This window comes from Scomber japonicus, chromosome 21 (genome assembly GCF_027409825.1).
Source record: "Scomber japonicus isolate fScoJap1 chromosome 21, fScoJap1.pri, whole genome shotgun sequence".
Classification (NCBI taxonomy): Eukaryota; Metazoa; Chordata; class Actinopteri; order Scombriformes; family Scombridae; genus Scomber; species Scomber japonicus.
In genome coordinates, this window is record NC_070598.1 from 6194415 (window position 1) to 6211357 (window position 16943).

General features: G+C 40.0%; 1 protein-coding gene across 1 annotated transcript in view; it reads left to right on the top strand.

Annotated features, from left to right (window-relative positions):
- The window catches only part of LOC128382648 (protein disulfide-isomerase TMX3-like), a 36563-nt gene extending 24276 nt beyond the window's left edge, over nucleotides 1-12287 (top strand). The window contains exons 14-16 of the mRNA XM_053342644.1: nucleotides 1914-2043; nucleotides 4583-4651; nucleotides 11860-12287. Coding sequence (XP_053198619.1) covers nucleotides 1914-2043; nucleotides 4583-4651; nucleotides 11860-12141 — 481 coding nt within the window. The 3' untranslated portion in view covers nucleotides 12142-12287. The remainder of the gene's footprint in view (nucleotides 1-1913; nucleotides 2044-4582; nucleotides 4652-11859) is intronic.
- Nucleotides 12288-16943: the final 4656 nt, after the last annotated feature.

The following is a 16943-nucleotide window of genomic DNA, read 5'->3' on the forward strand; positions in this document are numbered from 1 at the left end:
CGATCCTTTTTTTATCTTTTAGAATATCAGGATTATTTTTGAAAAAGAGGTTTAAACCAGTTTGATTTGTATTTTTAAGTCCACTCACTTAAGTTATATTAATATTTACAGCTGAAAGAAGACACTGATATCGTGATTTGCTTCTCTCAGCAATAATAACTCAGAAAATGTAAAAATACAGCTTTAAAAAAATAAAGAAAAAGGTTACATTACAAACTTTAAACTGCACTTTTAAAGTCGAGTTTTCACCTGGATTATAAATCAAAATCTAAAATCAAAATTTAACATTATTTTTTAACCCTAACCCTAAACGTTAAAGATCCCTTCCAGACAAAGGTGCATAACCCTAACCCTATGTTATAATAATTGAAATAACAGCTATTTCTTATCGCAGATTCTATAAATGTGCAAATATATTTGATTTCAGAAGTTGTGAGACATGATTGAGACCATGAACTCTTTAGGAAAGTTTTTACTGAGATAATAAATCAAGTGAGAAGTCAGGTCAGGTCGTCTTCTCATAGACTTCTATACAATCTGACTTATGTTTTACAACCGGTGGAGTCGCCCCCTTCTGGCCATGAGAAATAATGCAGCCTTAAAGCACTTATACATTGGCTTCCAACCAATGGTGTAGCTTCATCACTCAGTCAGTCAGTCAGTCTGAGACTTTCACTGTTAGGGTCCAGCCAAAAAAAAAAAACCCACAAGAAACCCGCAGAAATCTTCCATTTTTGGTAGAGGAAAGAAAATGAATTGTGTGTTTTTGTAAAATGTGTGTTTCCTGCCAGTTCTAATTGCATAGTGTACAGTATAGAAGCTTTCATTATGGGCGGCAAACCCCCAGTAGTCTCCACTCACAGAGGTGAATAGGCTAATCCATATTTATTTTAAATGGGTGCCATCTGTTGAGTAGGCTGCATATCAGATGGAATACGCACGCATCCATAATGTCTGTGTGTGTGTGTGTGTGTGTGTATGTGTATGTGTGTGTGATTGGAGATCTCATCTGGACCGGAGTGGCGAGGCGTTGATGACTCTACCGCATGGGCATGTGTGTGTTTGCACTCCTGATCTCAGCTGGGTGGTGGATTGGGACAGTGATGGATACGTGAGCGCGTGTGTGCAATTTGTTGCCAGGTTGAGTAACACTGCAGGGATGTGAGGTGGCAGCGTCGTGATGGACTGTGTGTGTGTGTATGTGTGTGTGTGTGTGTGTGTGTGTGTCTAAGCACTAGGAGACCTTATCTAAGCCAGGCTTTGGTGTTGTGCGAGACATGCGAAAGAGGGATTGCTTGTTTATATGACCTTGTTTGTTATCCGACTGAGTTTTGTAATTCCTCAGCTGATTTGTCTATACAAGATTGCTCGAGAGTGTGTGCGGTGTTGTATGTCTTTCAGTCTCTGTGTCTTCTTCTGCCGAAACGAAGCATCTTAAGATCACCGGCTCGCTCCACTTCTTTGTATACTGTTCTTATATGTGTATCAGCGTGGAGTTAGTTTCCTCTGAACTCCACGCGATTCACTTGTCAGCTATAATTTGTAAAGGTCTCTTTAAGTGTGACCGGCACAGCCCCATAAAGCCCCTGAGTTGCACACAGTTTGCATAAAAGATAGAAGAAAATGCCGCTCTGAAATAGGCCAAGCTGCAATCGCCTTTTTCCTTCTTTAACAAAAAAAAAAAAAAAAAATCCTCTTTGAAAGAATGCCCATGGGAAAAGTTAGGTTGCTCTCAGTACAAAAGGTTTGTTTATCTCACTGCTGCATGCTCTGTGTAACAGTTTGTTCTTTAAGAAACCACAGTTTGTTCCCATCTAATGATGCAGTTGGATAATGGCAGTCCAAGGCGCCGAGGTTAAGCAGATTAAAAGCCGTGTTTCCTGTTCTGTTTTTTTTTTTTTTTTTTTTTACAGCGAGGTGACGGTGCCCTCTGTTATCATCCTCAACACATCCAACGAGCAGTACTTCCTGCCCAGTGAGCCGATTGAGACCATGGAGCAGCTGGTCCAATTCATCAGCGGGGTTTTGAACGGTTCTGCACAGGTCCAAATTTTCTCTTCTTACCCCCCCCCTCCTACCCACCCACCTCCCTTCTCCTCCCTCTGCTGCCTCTCTGTTTATGCATTCAGCTCAGTGTAGCCTTTTCTCCCCCCCCCCACCCCCCCCCCCCTTTCCCCTTGTGTTGTACCATTGTAATCACACCAGTAGTCTTCATTAATCAAGCATGTTGCCGTGCATTTTAAGTCGTCCCCTGGAAAATATTTCCTCCAGATGAGATATTTTTTTGCAATCCCATTTTGCATGTTTAGATTTCATATTTCTGTCCCTCCTGAATAGATTATCTAGAATAATTCTGTCTTCCTAGTCAAACACTGAGATTACTACATGACTCTGCGTTGTAGTGTTTACACTAATCTGCATGCTGTTTGGAAAGAAATGTCATCATTTTCCCTGCACTACACTAAAGTCACCAGATGTATGAAACCGTAAGCCAAACAGCCAGAGGTCCTCTCCTTTCCTCTCCTTTCCTTTCCTTTGCTTCCCCCCCCCCCTACCTTTTTTTTTTCTCCAAGAAAGGTCTGGGCTATTTTTCGCTTGGCAAAACAAACCACCTCCCACCAAATAAACAGCAAAAAGAAACTCCATGTTCCTCCAGTGCAGCTCCAGCCAAAGCCTGGACAGTTTCGTGTCAGACTGGTAATGACTGCCATGAGGTGTCTCTAGGCTGGTTCAGGCTTCATGCAGAGATACACAAAATACAGAGCAGGAAGTGTATTAAAGTGAAATATTAGATACATGTGCAAAATCTATAAAAATTCCCCTTGATTTTGGTGGTATGTTGGGGGGTAAATACTACTACTATTGTCTCACATGGCCGATACAGGATTTTTGAGGCAAATACCAAAATTGGGTTTAAAAAGTCAGATAATGACAAACAACACATAACATAAATAAACTTTTAAGATTCCCTTAAGTTATTTTTTTTAAACAATTGTAACCAAAAAATACACTTGAGAGGATGTTTAACAGTTAAAAATGAAACTTGTCACGACTCTCTGGTGGACAGACTATATTTCATGTCTGTACATCAATTTCTTGGCATTTATGAGCTGACATAAATGCCAATACATCTGCAGAGATGAGCTAATATCAGCCTGGTTGATTTATTGGTCCGGCTGTTTATCATATGAAGCATGAAGCGCATGAACAGAGCGGTTATCTTGCATGAAGCATGAGCCAGCCACGAGTGGAAACTGTCATCTCTTCCTGGCAGGTTTTAGCCAATAGTTAACATTTTTGAAGCGTGTCCCATTTCTCTTCTTTTTGAGTACATAAAGTTGCTCTTAACCCTCCTGTTGTCCTCGAGTCAAGGAAGGAAGGGAGGAAGAAGGGAGGGAGGGAGGGAGGGAGAAGGAAGGAAGGGAGGGAGAGAGGGTGGAAGAAGGAAGGAAGGAGGAAGGAAGGAAGGACAGAGGAAAGAAGGAAGGAAGGAAGGTAGGTAGGAGGGAAAAAGGAAAAGAGGAAGAAGGACAGAGGAAAGAAGGAAGAGAGAAAGGTAGAGGGGAGGAAAAAAAGAGGGAGAGAGGAAAGGAAGGAAGGAGAGAAGAAAAGAAGGAAGGAGGGAGGAAGGAAGGAAGGAAGAAAGGAGGATGGAAGAAGGGGGATGGAGGAAGGAAAGAAGGAAGGGAGGAAAGAGAGAGGAAGGAAAGAAAGAGAGGAGGAAGGACAGACGGAAGGAAGGGAGGAAGGAAGGAACAGTCTTTTTGACATAAAGTTGCTCTTTAACCCTCCTGTTGTCCTTGAGTCAAGGAAGGAAGGGAGGGAGGAAGAAGGAAGGAGAAAGGAAGGAAGGAAGGAAAGGAGGGAGGGAGGAAGAAGGGAGGGAGGAAGGAAGGAAGGAAGGAAGGAAAGGAAGAAAGGGGGAAGTAGAAAGGAAGGAAGGAAAGGAGGGAGGGAGGAAGGGGGATGGAGGAAGGAAAGAAGGAAGGGAGGAAAGAGAGAGGAAGGAAAGAAAGAGAGAAGGAGGAAGGACAGACGGAAGGAGGGAAGGAATGTCTCAAACTGCAGCAGCTAATTCTACGCAGCAGCCTCTTCCACCCAATCGTCTCCCTCATTCAACACAACTTTCCCCCAGTCAGACCTCGCTAATTGGCCGCGCTGACGAATTAACACGGGGACAGATCGCTCCCTTTCTCGCTCCACAGGTGTAGCTGCCAATAAGTAAGCTCAGGCAAACCAGAACTGCTGGACAGTGAACAAGTTTAATTCATTCACATCAGATGATTTTGTGCAGGGAAGCGCTTCATTAGACGCTATTTAAAGTGATTTACTGAGCATTTGAACGGGATGGGAAAAAACTTGGACTATATATTGTGTGAGTAGTTCTTATTGACACAGTGATAAATGCTTTGTTGTTTAAGGATTGTGGAGTTGTCACCAAGTAATTGCATCAAGATGTTTGATACCAAGCTAAATAACAGATGATGCACAACATGAGTGGGGGGATGTAAAAAATTAGCATATAAACTATTTCCTCCACAGTCGCTCCTCTGTCTCCTTTAAATTATCTGTCTCCTTGCAGGCATACGGAGGTGATGGCATCATTCAGAGGATCAAACGCGTGGCCTTTGATGCCAAATCCACCATCATGGTAAGCTGCTATGAGTTTCATGTACACAGAAATGGGATATGTATCTTCTAATTGTACATATTTCTTATTCCAAAATGTTTTCTTTTACAACTTGAATGTCAGAATGCTTGTTTTCTAAATGTTTGCAGCACTTATGTTGTAATATTAACAGATGGGGGTATTTTTTTTTTTATGAGATGAATTACTTAGCACTGAGAGTCAGTCCGTTATAAGTACCGTGTTTGATGTTAAGTTTTAAAGGAGATGCAACATTAGCGCTACATAATTTAAAAAAATGACATTCACGATGTTCACACTTCTTCAACAAGCAAAAGAGACGCTCATGGAGTCAAGTCAGTTTGTTACCATTAAAGTTTCAGCAAAAGTTTCATCTTACATCATTTTTCTCTCTTACTCCATAAATCACACATATATAAATATGTTTAATTGGAGATAATTAGGTTAGTTATACAAGTAGAGACAGTATTGTAGCTTCATTTGCACCTTTTTTGGCAGCAAAACAACCCACTACATTATAAACTGCTTGAGTTAAGAGACAATCTGTTGCCTGTTTACACATCCAGAGACATCAGCAATCATATCAAGTTGTGCATCTGGCTGTATAACGACTTTAAATCCAATATTCAGTTTACTTTTACTATATCTGTGTGTCTATGTCCACTAATTAGGGTTATATCTGTATTTTTAGCTGCTAAAACTCTTTAGACCCCTTACTGACCCATACTTTGTATATTTGCATATCCTGTCTCCTTCTTTTTTTATACCTGTAATGCACAGTACATGCAGTTTTCACATGGCTACTTAACAGTGTTTTACCCAGGCGGGGAGTTCTGGTCCTCTGAAATGAGGCCAATGCGGAAGTAACTTAGAACTGCATTCTATCAAAAGGCCACCAGGGGGCGATCGTTTTGGTGTCAAAAGGACTTCTGTCTCTATACAAGTCAATGGAGAATTCACCAACTTCTCACTTGATTTCTAACCTCAGTAAACGTTTTCAAAATGTGTTTATGGTCTCAATCGCTAGTTTAAAGCCTTCTTCAATGCAGTATGATGTTCATTTGTGACATTTTGGCCTCCCTGATTTTATATTTGAGGGGCGTGGCTACGTCCTGAATGACAGGTTGATTGACCAATGTCCTCGAGATCCAGCCCTTGCAACCATAGCAACCTCCCCCGCTCCGCCCATGGCGCCGCCTCATGGCCATATAAGTAGAATCCATGTTTTTATTTTTCCCAACATGCACCTGTAATTTTCAAAATGGCGCTGCCCAGATTCTAACCTATTGGCTTCCGAGCAGCAGTCCACAAACCAATGGGTGACGTCATGGATGTTAGGTCCATTTCTTTTATACAGTCTATGGTTTTACCCAGAGCCAAAACAGAATTATAATAAACTAAATAACCAGATTATTTTTTGTATTAATGAGGTAATAAAGTCATTAAAACTAGACTTTGACATAAAGGATTAAATACTCTTCTATGTTCACTAGCTACTTTGAAACTTTTCCCATTGTATATTAGGCAGGTAGTGTACAGGTGGGGTTATCACATGCCTGCTGCTGAGAGAAGTGACAGTAAATGCAAGCAGTAAGGTTGCAAATTAAAGTTAACATACTAAACACCGTTATTGTCATTTCACCACAATTATATTTATACTTTTCAGTTCAATTTAATATATTATGACATAAAATTGCGTTTCTCAAAGCTTTAGTGAGAAAATAGATTCATACAACAGTAGTTTATAAACTTGTGAAGTATTTAAATTGAAGAATAATACAAATTTAAAGGTTTAAAAAGTAGAAATGAAAGAATAAAGTGTGCAAGGTTGAGTTACATATAATAAACTTGAATTAAGAAAATTAACCAAGTGTCCATCAAATGCTGCTTATATAACTTTATATGTACTTATACTATATATAACTTATATAAAACTTACTAAAAGTATATATAATGGCACAATATGTGTAATAGCTCAATATTGATCGATAATCGGTCGGGCTCTAGATGAAACTATGGCAACGAAAGACTTGTTCATATAGATTTTGAATGAGAATATTGATTATAATACAGCTACTTTGCTACTTAGTGCTAGTTTTAATTAGCTGCAATGATTAGTTATTCAACTCGGATACGGCTCTCTTGTAAGCCTGCTGAAACACTTGCTACACCTCAACAATTAAAACCATTAATTATTACGTTTTCTAATTAACACCTTGTACTTGCCGATATGCGTCACACTGCGCCTCACCTTGACTGCGTTTGCCAGGTTTTTTTGCTGCGGGTGGGAGGCCGGGAGGGGTGGGGGTAAATACTGTATCCATACAACCTGCTCAAAGTTCAGCAGACTCTATAAAACAAATGTGTCCCCATCATTCAGAGGACAAGAATGGGCGTACAATTGAGAATATGCAATGCAGGCGGTAAACACAGCATGGCAAGAGGAAAAAAAAAAGGGCAGCAGGAGGAAGGAGGTGGAGTGATGAGGGAGGAGAGAGGGGTCAGGAGTCTTAGCTGCTGCCTCCTCCTCCTCCTTTTACCCCTAAGTAGTTGCTTCTTTTGGGAGAACTGGTGTTTATTTTACCAAGGGCGTGTTAGGAATGTAAATACTGTAACCGCGGGTGAGCTTTAACTCTGGCCCTTAAACGATGTCCTTTAAGGGGATGCAGAGGACTTTTTATTGCAAAAAAAAAATAGCCGAAAAATACAAGGTGTCGTGACTCGTGGAGCTCTGTGTCAAAGAGTGAAGAAATGCCTCCTGGAAATGTTATTGAAGGTTTAATTTTGTAGCTGTCAGGTCAGGTTTGACAGTTTGTTTCCTTAAATGGGATCAGTGGAAGAATTGCACCTGCCAGACAACAAGGGTAAGGTTTTAATAGAACCCCCCCCCCCCCCAAATATTACATGTCTTTGGGCAGTGAGACAACATGGCGTGAAGTATTTTTATCTGTTAGCAGCTGTGCAAAAGTAAGAATCAACCTTTTTTTTTTAACACCTGTAAGAGAAAGGAAGTGCGTTTCCCTCCCTTCCTTCCTCCCTTCCTTCCTTCCTTCCTTCCTTCCTTCCTTCCATCCATCTGTCAATCTTTCCTTCCCTCCTTCCTCCTTCTCTCTTTCTTTCCTTCCTTCCTTTCTCCCTTGCTTCTGTCCTTCTTTCCTCCCTTCCTTCCTTCTTTCCTTTCCTTGCATCCTTCTTTCCTTCCCTCCTTCCCTCCTTCCTTCCCTCCCTCTTTCCTTCCTTCCTTCCTTCCTTCCTTCCTTCCTTCCTTCCTTCCTTCCTTCCTTCCTTCCTTCCTTCCTTCCTTCCCTCTTTCCTTTCCTTCTGTCCTTCTTTCCTTCCTTCCTCCCGTCCTCCCTTCCTTCATTCATGTCCTTCTTCCCTTCCTTCTGTCCTTCTTTCCTCCCTCCCTCCTACCTTCCTTCCTCCCTTCTTTCCTCCTTCCTTCCTTCCCTCCTTTCCTTCCTTCTTCCTCCCTTCTCTAACTTCATTCCTTGAGGACAACGGGAGGGTTAATTTTAAGGTGCTTGCTAGTATCACTCTGGCTAGTTCCCCTCATGGTGACAATGATATGATACAGTGCAGATAGGCAGCAGCCGTCACCCCCCCCCCCCCCCCATAGAGAGCCTATCTAAATTCACGGCTGACAGGAGCATGAGGAAGCAGCCACATTAGACCCAATGACTCAGCCAGCTGTGTTAGCATAGCATACCCATCTCTACCTCATCTAGCAACACGGCACACTGGCAATTACTATCCCTCTTCCAGTGGCAATGACTGGAGGGAACATGGATATATGTCTTTTCTTTCTCAGCTCAGCGGCTGACAGGAGTTGTGACCGAGTACTGCCCTTCTAGGTACATTGTCTCTGATGTATCCCTCCATATTAAGGCCAAATGACTCATATGTCACCGAAATCATTTAAAAAGAAGAACTTGCAAAGTTTGTCCTTCAGTGACTATATGGTTGTTGCCCGCAGGAGATGAAAAAAGAGGGGTTGTGCGTGTTGTAGGAGCGGAGTGGTAAATTACACGTACCGATAAGGAGAGGAGGAAAAAAAAAAAAAGGTTTAATTTTATACGCAGGTTGAGTACAAAGATGGGGAGAAGGGAGACGTTTCCTTCACAGCTAGTGAGCAAAGCAACAGCAGACACTTGTTGGCAATTGCTGTATCTAAGTGATCTTCGGGGGATAAATGCACTGACACTTTCATTTACTGTGTGTTGACCCTAGAGGGGGGGCTTCTACGGATCAATCTCCAAAGCGTGTAAAATGTACAATGTGAAGAAAATAGTAAATTAAAGAGAAAAAATAAAAATAAGTCTAGACAAATGTAATTTTATCTCAAGGCAGATTAGTGTTGGACATGCTTGTATTTGAAGTTCATTTATTCATTTCAGTTCAAACTACACAAAGGATTATTGTTAAAAAAAAAAGGGTAAAAACTCTCCAATGTGGTCAACGGTGTAAAACAAGATGTGATACAAAAAGGTAAAACGTAATAAAGACCTACAGGAATTAGATGACATTAATATAATTAATGTTAAAATATTAAAGGCTACTCGAGTTCCTGTTCCTGTAAATGATTTGTGACCTGCCGTCTGAGCACGCTCGCGGGGCTTTAATGGCGTAATGCAAATGAATGAATACATGAATGAATAAAAATGCTGTATTTCTACTAAAAAAATAAAAAATAAAAAACATATAAAAGCTTCTGTGATTTTCCAACAAATATATATTCATCAGCGCTCTAAATAGGATTTTGAATTCTACTTAATATCTAATTGGAGTCCCTGTCTTCTATAAAAATGTCACATACCCTCTTTTAAACTGTGCTTCTCTATACTGAACAGAGAGAGGAATGAAAAGAAATGGAGATAAATTATTAGCGTGTTTGTTGCGACGTGTGAACGTGAGAGAGAAGCACGGCCCCCCAATTGACCCATCAGGGGGCGATCGTGCAAAACTCAGTGTGCCCCTTACTGACCCTGCACATTCTCTGTGCATTTGCATATCCTGTTTGCCTTTATTTACCCATCATGCACGGTACATACATCAGAGTTCACATGGCAACCTCATTATGTTTCGCTCCGAGCCAAAACAGAATTATAATAAACTAAATAATCTGATTTATTATGGTATTAATGAGGTGATAAAGTCAGTGATCATTGCTGCATTATACAAATGTAAATTATACATGTGTTTTTTGCAGTAAGCGCCAACAACATAAAAGCCATGAGTAGGTTTAATGAGTTAATTTAGCAGTCTGTAATGATTTGGTAAGAGTGCAATGACCGTATTTGATCTGAGAACCACTAACCTGTGCACTACACAAATAAGTACACAGTGTAAACAGTGTACTAATAGAAGTATGTGATTGGAGACACCGTATAAACTTTGTGTGCTCATGACCAAATAATAGCAAAAAAACAACATTATTTTGCACTTAAAGCTAGGAGTAAACGTAAGTAGTGATCACATGACTGCAATTCTCATCTACAGAGCATTTCACTGTCATTTGGCTCAATGTTTTATTTTGAAATGCTGCATATTTACACTTCAGCTGGTGTTAAGGCTGCTCAATTAATCGAAATTTGATCGTGATTACGATTTAGGGGCCAAATGACCTCAAAACTAATAAAATCGAAGCGAAACGATTTTTAATAATAATGAGATAGCGCTCAATAACAAAGGTTTTATTTTGAAAAGCTCAGACAGGAAGCCGAAACACACGGCGAAATCTTTTAACTGTAAATAAAAGTGCAGAGTTTCCAGCCTGCGTCAGACGATGCTGAGTTTACTGACTAATTATTAAAAACCAGGAAGTGATGTGTGAACTATCGTCATGGTAACTCGCTCAGCACTAATATCTCTGCACATTTTCTGCTGTGTGTTGCGTTAAGCGGCAGATAAAAGGCTGCTGCTAGGAGAGAAAATTCATTACGCCGGATGGACAAGAAATGCAGCATGTTTCTCAAGTTTAAAAAAAAATTGTTTTAATAATCGTGATTTCAATTTTGACCCAAATATTCGTGATTTATGATTTTTTCCATAATCGAGCAGCCCTACGTTTTAGTTTGAAATGCTGCATATTTACACCTCTTATCAGTGTCTTTTCCAGTTGTAGCAGGCAGCTGCATATGCTATGAATATGCTGTATATTACCTGCTTAACCCCAACTGGCAGACAGGCAAGGTTATCAACTGCCTGGTGAATAATAATAATAGAGCATTTATCAGCTGAAGTTGAGTCGGTGGAGACCAAAACGGAGCTAAAACTGTAATTATTTAACCTTTAAATTCACCAGGAAACATAAATATGACTCATAATACATGCTTACATTGCTGTGTATCTGCTGGATGTTTAGATAGGCAGCTGTTAATATCATTAACCAGTGTTGTGTTCACAGCTTGTTGCCCTGCTGCCAACGGTAGACAAAAAAAATCAATTTATTTCTTGCTCGAGAGCACAGGGAAGCATGATTTGCGTCTGCCAGTATTCATAGTGCACTCAGATGAGGAACATATCACTAATAAAAGGTTATGTGCAAAGAAAAATGGAATAGGAATATACTCTGTGATTTTAAGAGATGGATAGACTTTTTACATGTTTGTTTATACTTACATGGAGAGCATTCTGACATTAACCCTCCTGTTGTGCTCAGGTCAATGAAGGAAGGAAGGAAAGAAATGACGATGGAAGGGAGGAAAGAGGAAGGAACGAAGGAAGGGAGGAAAGAAGGAAGGGAGGAAAAGAGGGAAGAAGGAAGGAAGAAAATGAGGGAGGAAGGAAGGAACGAAGGAAGGGAGGAAAGAGGGAGGAAGGAAGTGGGGAAAGAAGGAAATGAGGAAGGAACAAAGGAAGGGAGTAAAGGAGGAAAGAAGGAAGGAAGGAAGGGAGGAAAAGAGGAAGGAATGGAGGAAAAGAGGAAGGAAGGAGGAAATGAGGAAGGAAGGAAGGAAATAATGAAGGAAGGAAGGAGGAAAAGAGGAACAGGAGGGTTAAGAAAAGGTGATTTGATGTCCTTTTAGTGGTTAGAGTCATTATCTTTAATATCTGGTCTTCTTCTTTTTTTTCTTTGCTGTTCTCTTTCTTTTATTTCTGTTTCTATTTCCCAAAACCCCATTCACATTTCTCTCCATATTCTCCCTCCTTCACACATCCTTTCATGTTGTTCTTTCTTTTTTTCATTGTCTGTTTTTTTCCGACATCAGTCGGTGTTTCGCAGCTCTCCTCTGCTGGGCTGCTTCCTGTTCGGCCTACCGCTGGGTGTAATTAGCCTGATGTGCTACGGCATCTGCACGGCCGAGTCGGATGACGGCTCGGATGACATAGACGCTCTCAAGAGGGAGGGCCTGACCGACGAAGAGGACGAAGAGGAGGAGGAGAGGCAACGCGGCGGTGGTGAGCTGGAGGGCCCCGAAGAAGGCGAGAACGAAGAGGAAGAGGAGCCAGAAGTTGGAGAGAAAGATCCCGAAGAGAAGAAAACCGATTAACACAGGGAGGGGGTTCCCGCCGGATAGAGGATGATAGGCCTAGTGAAATGCAGTGGCATGAAACTCAAAGACATATCAATGTATTACTGTTCTGCTTCTTTGTTTTTCATCTCACTTTCTCCCCCACTCCCCCCACCTCCCCCCCTCCCCTCCTTCAAGCCCCCCTCAAGCACAGACTGTTCTCCTATCTTTTTGAATTGTGTGTGTCAGTACGTAAGGTCAGCTGCTCCGTGAAGCCATCTGAGTCATGTTTATTAAACTAACAGCCTTTTTTTCTCTTTTTTCCTTTTTCTTTTTTTTTTTTTTTTAATGCCGGAGTTGAAACACAATGATGTTGGAGAGAAGAAGAAGAAGAAGGGATGGCTGTGAACCAAACATACCACTTATTTATTACAATTCGACCAACCCGGTGGTATATTCCATGTGATATGTGGACCCCCCCCTCCCCCCTCTTTTTCTCTGACATTGTTAGGTAGATGTTTTGTAACCACTTAAACATTTTTTCTTGTGTGTGTCATATCTCAGTTATTCTTCTGTTACAGTTTATTTGTTTCAAAATGTAAGATAAACTTTTTGCCTTGAAGCTGAATAGAATCGAAATAATCTCTGAGACATTTTTGTTTGACTTTACCCCCCCCCCCTCCACCCACCACCCCTCTTCTCCTCTCCTCCCCCCTTTAAAACCCAAAGTGTAGGCTTTGTCATGTATAGTGATTGACAACATGTGTAGAAAAGCATATAGGAAGTGCCCAAGAAGGAAAATCTGCCATAAATGAATTGTGCTTTTTTTTTTTTTTTTTTTTTTGGATTGTACGTCATTGCCTAAAAGAAAAAAAAAAAGTCATGTTTTTAGGGGTGCAAAGTGCCGAGAGAGTCATGCATTTTAACATATTTCTCATGCCAGCCACCTGTTAGTGTCTATTTATGTGGAGAGTTGATGGGAGAAAGAAAAAAAAAATCAGTAATTGGTATCAGCCTATTTTGATACTGGAATACGGCAAATGCACAATTTTAACAACCTGCTAAAAAAAAAAAAAAAAAAAAGAATCCTGGTGTAGATGGTGTTCAGCTTGTATAGCAGACACCCATAACATGCATCAGTAACTCCTGTGGCATTTTTTAACAACTGGCTCTGTCTCTTTCCATATTTCAATCTATCCTCCATCATCGGTCGCTATATTGAATTCAGTCGGCAAGATGTTTACATCCAGATCTGCTGAGATGCACACTGAGCGTACGAAATAGTCTTCCTGCTACTGAGTTTCACCCCTGAGTTTTTCTTTTTTTTCACTATATAAGTTGTTTCAAGGCTTAAAAGCATCTCTATCCCATTTTCTTATATTTGTGACTGATGTTTATGTAATAGCTGCAGTCAAATAGAGGTTGTGGCTTCCTCCTGAATTCACATTACCAGCTATATTTAAATGGCACAGTAATTCCTAATATCTACTACAGTCAATGTAATGTAATGCCATTTTTATGAATAATGCACAGATTTGTAGTGGAGACTCATTTTATCATCTTTTTTGTGATTTGAGACTAAATAAGAGGAAATAAAAGAGTCAAATATCCTCAGTTAACCCACAAAAACTGGTCATTTAATCATGGCTGAAAACATATTTTTATTATATTATGTCGCTGTCTTTAACACTAAACATTTGAGACAGATTAAGGGAAAAAATAAAAGGTGAAATATTCTTAGTTAACACACTAAATGAGGTATTTCCCCCTCCCTCCCACACTCAAATCCCATTTCTTGATTATTCTTTATATGATATCTGACAGTCTCTTGGATGATGTTACAAACCTAGAAGTTTATATTATGTATCTCCCCCCCATGAGTTTCTGCTGCAGTTGCTATGGAGAACAAGCCAGTCAGTTCATTGTTGCAGTTGAGGATAAAAAAAACCCCAGAATTTAAAAAGTGAATTCATTTACACTGGAGATAGTTTGTTTTATTAAAGTTGTTCCATCTACTGTTAGCAATGCATACTGTATGTAGCAGGATTTGAAGTTCTCTATCTTTCTGGATCATACCTTTTGACCATTCTGTTCATCTTTTCTTTTTTTTTTTTATTGTTGTTGTTGTTGCACTGATCATTCAACCAGGAGAGTTTCATGAACTCCCCAAACCCATAGACATTACCTGTGGAGAGAAAAATCATTCCTCATGCCTGAAATGGCTCCTCACACTCCTCTACTAGATTACTTCATGGATAATTGTGACATTGCCCCTTTATTTCCAAGCTGAGCCCCACCCAAGCCAAACTAATGACTTCAGATTTATACAAATATTGCTCATAATATAAACTGATGATTGAGAAAGATATTAAATTCAAACAGGTATAATGGATTATTTCTTCTTTTTTTTTGGCTTTAATTCATCTTAAAAAACATTCATGCGTTATAATGTGTCCAACTCACAGAGCCGCAATGAAATCTGATGTCTAAAAATGAATAATGAAAGCTTCAAACTTTTTCCTCCCCTGAGCTTTTCAACCACACCTCACTGAACCCACTTCCCTGACAAATGAGCTAAACCCTTAATTACAGTGACATTTTCAAATGGTTATGAATGTTTTGAGCTGTTTATGTTGTGTAAATGTAAACCCCCCCCCCCCCCCCGCCCCAAATCCTTACCCGTTTTTTTTTTAAAGTGTAGCGAAGTAATAAGATGGCTTCAGGTTTTGGCATTCATTTTTATCGTGCGTTTGTAGCTCAGTGATCGACTTAGGCGCCTCAACCTAAGCACACCTGTTGTTTTTACATACAGAATGAAGTAAATCTGTATTATTACTGTGAAACTGCACTAAAAGGTAAAAAACCATGCCCTCGCCTTGCCTTCTGGTCTTTGTAGTTGCCTACCATTCTCTGCCAAACTTCCTCTTTTGGGTTTGAATTGAGATTGTCACACTTTATTACAGGTTTGAAAGATTGAAATAAAGATTGTCCTCTTTTTCTTGTTGGCTGTTATCTTTTCTTCCATCTCACACACACACACACACTGAGACTCCATCTATGTTTTTTAATGCCTTTTCTTTTAAATTATCTTCCATTTAGACAGCTACTTCTCCATCTATCTCCAATTATCACACATATTAGTTTTTTTGTGCCACCGGTGTAATTCTAGGTAGAGGTGTCTACCCAATTACGCCAGATATAATCACATTTTTTTTTTTGGAGATCTCGGTTTAACTGAGGCAGATTGCATGACTTGATGCGAAACTCATTTATTTCTTCTCTTTAGGGAATGATGGCGCTCGCAAGTCAAACTTGGGAGACGTGACTTCACATAATTAGAAAGCACAATGTCAGAGCTTAGACTTTCCAAAGCCTTACTTGGCGTTGTGTTTGGGAGAGGAGGAGGAGGAGGAGGAGGGAGATTTATTGGTTGATTTTTTTTTTTTTATTCAGGACTAATAAAAAAGGAGGAATGTTCATTTTTCATTGCATGTCATTTTAGGGATAAATTAGCACAAAAAATGGGGAGATAATATATTACTACATCAGAATCAGTGTCATTGAGTGGTGCTGATGCAAAAAGTAATTCATCGCTCAATTACCTCACTATATATTCCAGCGAATGAGTTTCATTGTGTAGCAAATGAAGGAGGAGGCTGTCCTTTTTTTTCTGTCGGAGAGAACCAACAATCTCAAGCCCCCCTAGACAAGAGCAATTACACTTTTTTTTTTTCCTCGCTTACTGTGACATCTGTCTTATGTTTAAAATGGCAAATTAAAGCCAGATAGTAATCATCTCATTTCTGACACACGTGGTAGGTGTTTAATGGTTGAGGGTCACACCTAAGGGGTCAAGGTAAAGAGATAGAGACTGGGTTTTTCTTTTTTTTTTTTTCAGTTAGTGCTCCGAGCGTGCGTTTCAAGGGTATTCTGGGTTCAGTTTGTGTCACTCAACAAGATGTGAAAAGGCTGATTAGTTTCGCTCACCATGGAAACCAACCCACTCGTGTTCCCTGCCAGTCTTGGCTGATCCTGTTAGGAACGCAGTATTATTTGCATTTAGGGGCTGATAGATGGCTGCAGCTGTTTAAGTCCATCTGTTTCCTGACACTTAAAAACAAAAAAAATCCTCATTGCCTAATTATCACAATAAAAAAGTTGCCAAATTTGTGCCCTTTTAAAATATCACACATCCCTTCTTTTCTTTTCCCTCCATCATCGTCATTTAGATCATTTCTGACCCCGTCTTGACTATTTTCGGTGCTCTGACTGACTTCACGTCAACAGTTCAACAGTTCAAGATTAATAGCCACTTGTCAGCTTGTCAGTCGATAGATGATGCTTGTTGCAGTTGGTTTTTTTTTCTTCTCCCTCCGAGCTGCCGGAGCTGACATTTTGGAGAACTTTTTCTTCAAGGTTTTGTGAAAATGACTGTGTGAGGATGTCTGCTGCCCGTCATAGCTGTTATAACTTCTCCTGAATCAGACATCATCAAAAACACACACACACACACACACACACACACACTGCCAATGGAAAAGAAAATGAGAACATTAGACAAATTAGAGTCCAAAATACATCATTTTATAAAGACAAATATGGTAAGCTACATAACAAAGGACTATGTTGTTTACCCATAACTAAATTATTTTCATTTATTGAAATAGAAAATTACCCTGATGGGGCTGACTACTTATTTCAACCTTGAATATAATTTGTGTTTTGATGCACTGTTATATGTAGCCTCAATGTGAACTCTCCATTAGTACTCTACTCTGTGATCGTACATAATTACCGATCACAACAAAACTGGTCAAAACAAATGTACACTCACACACATA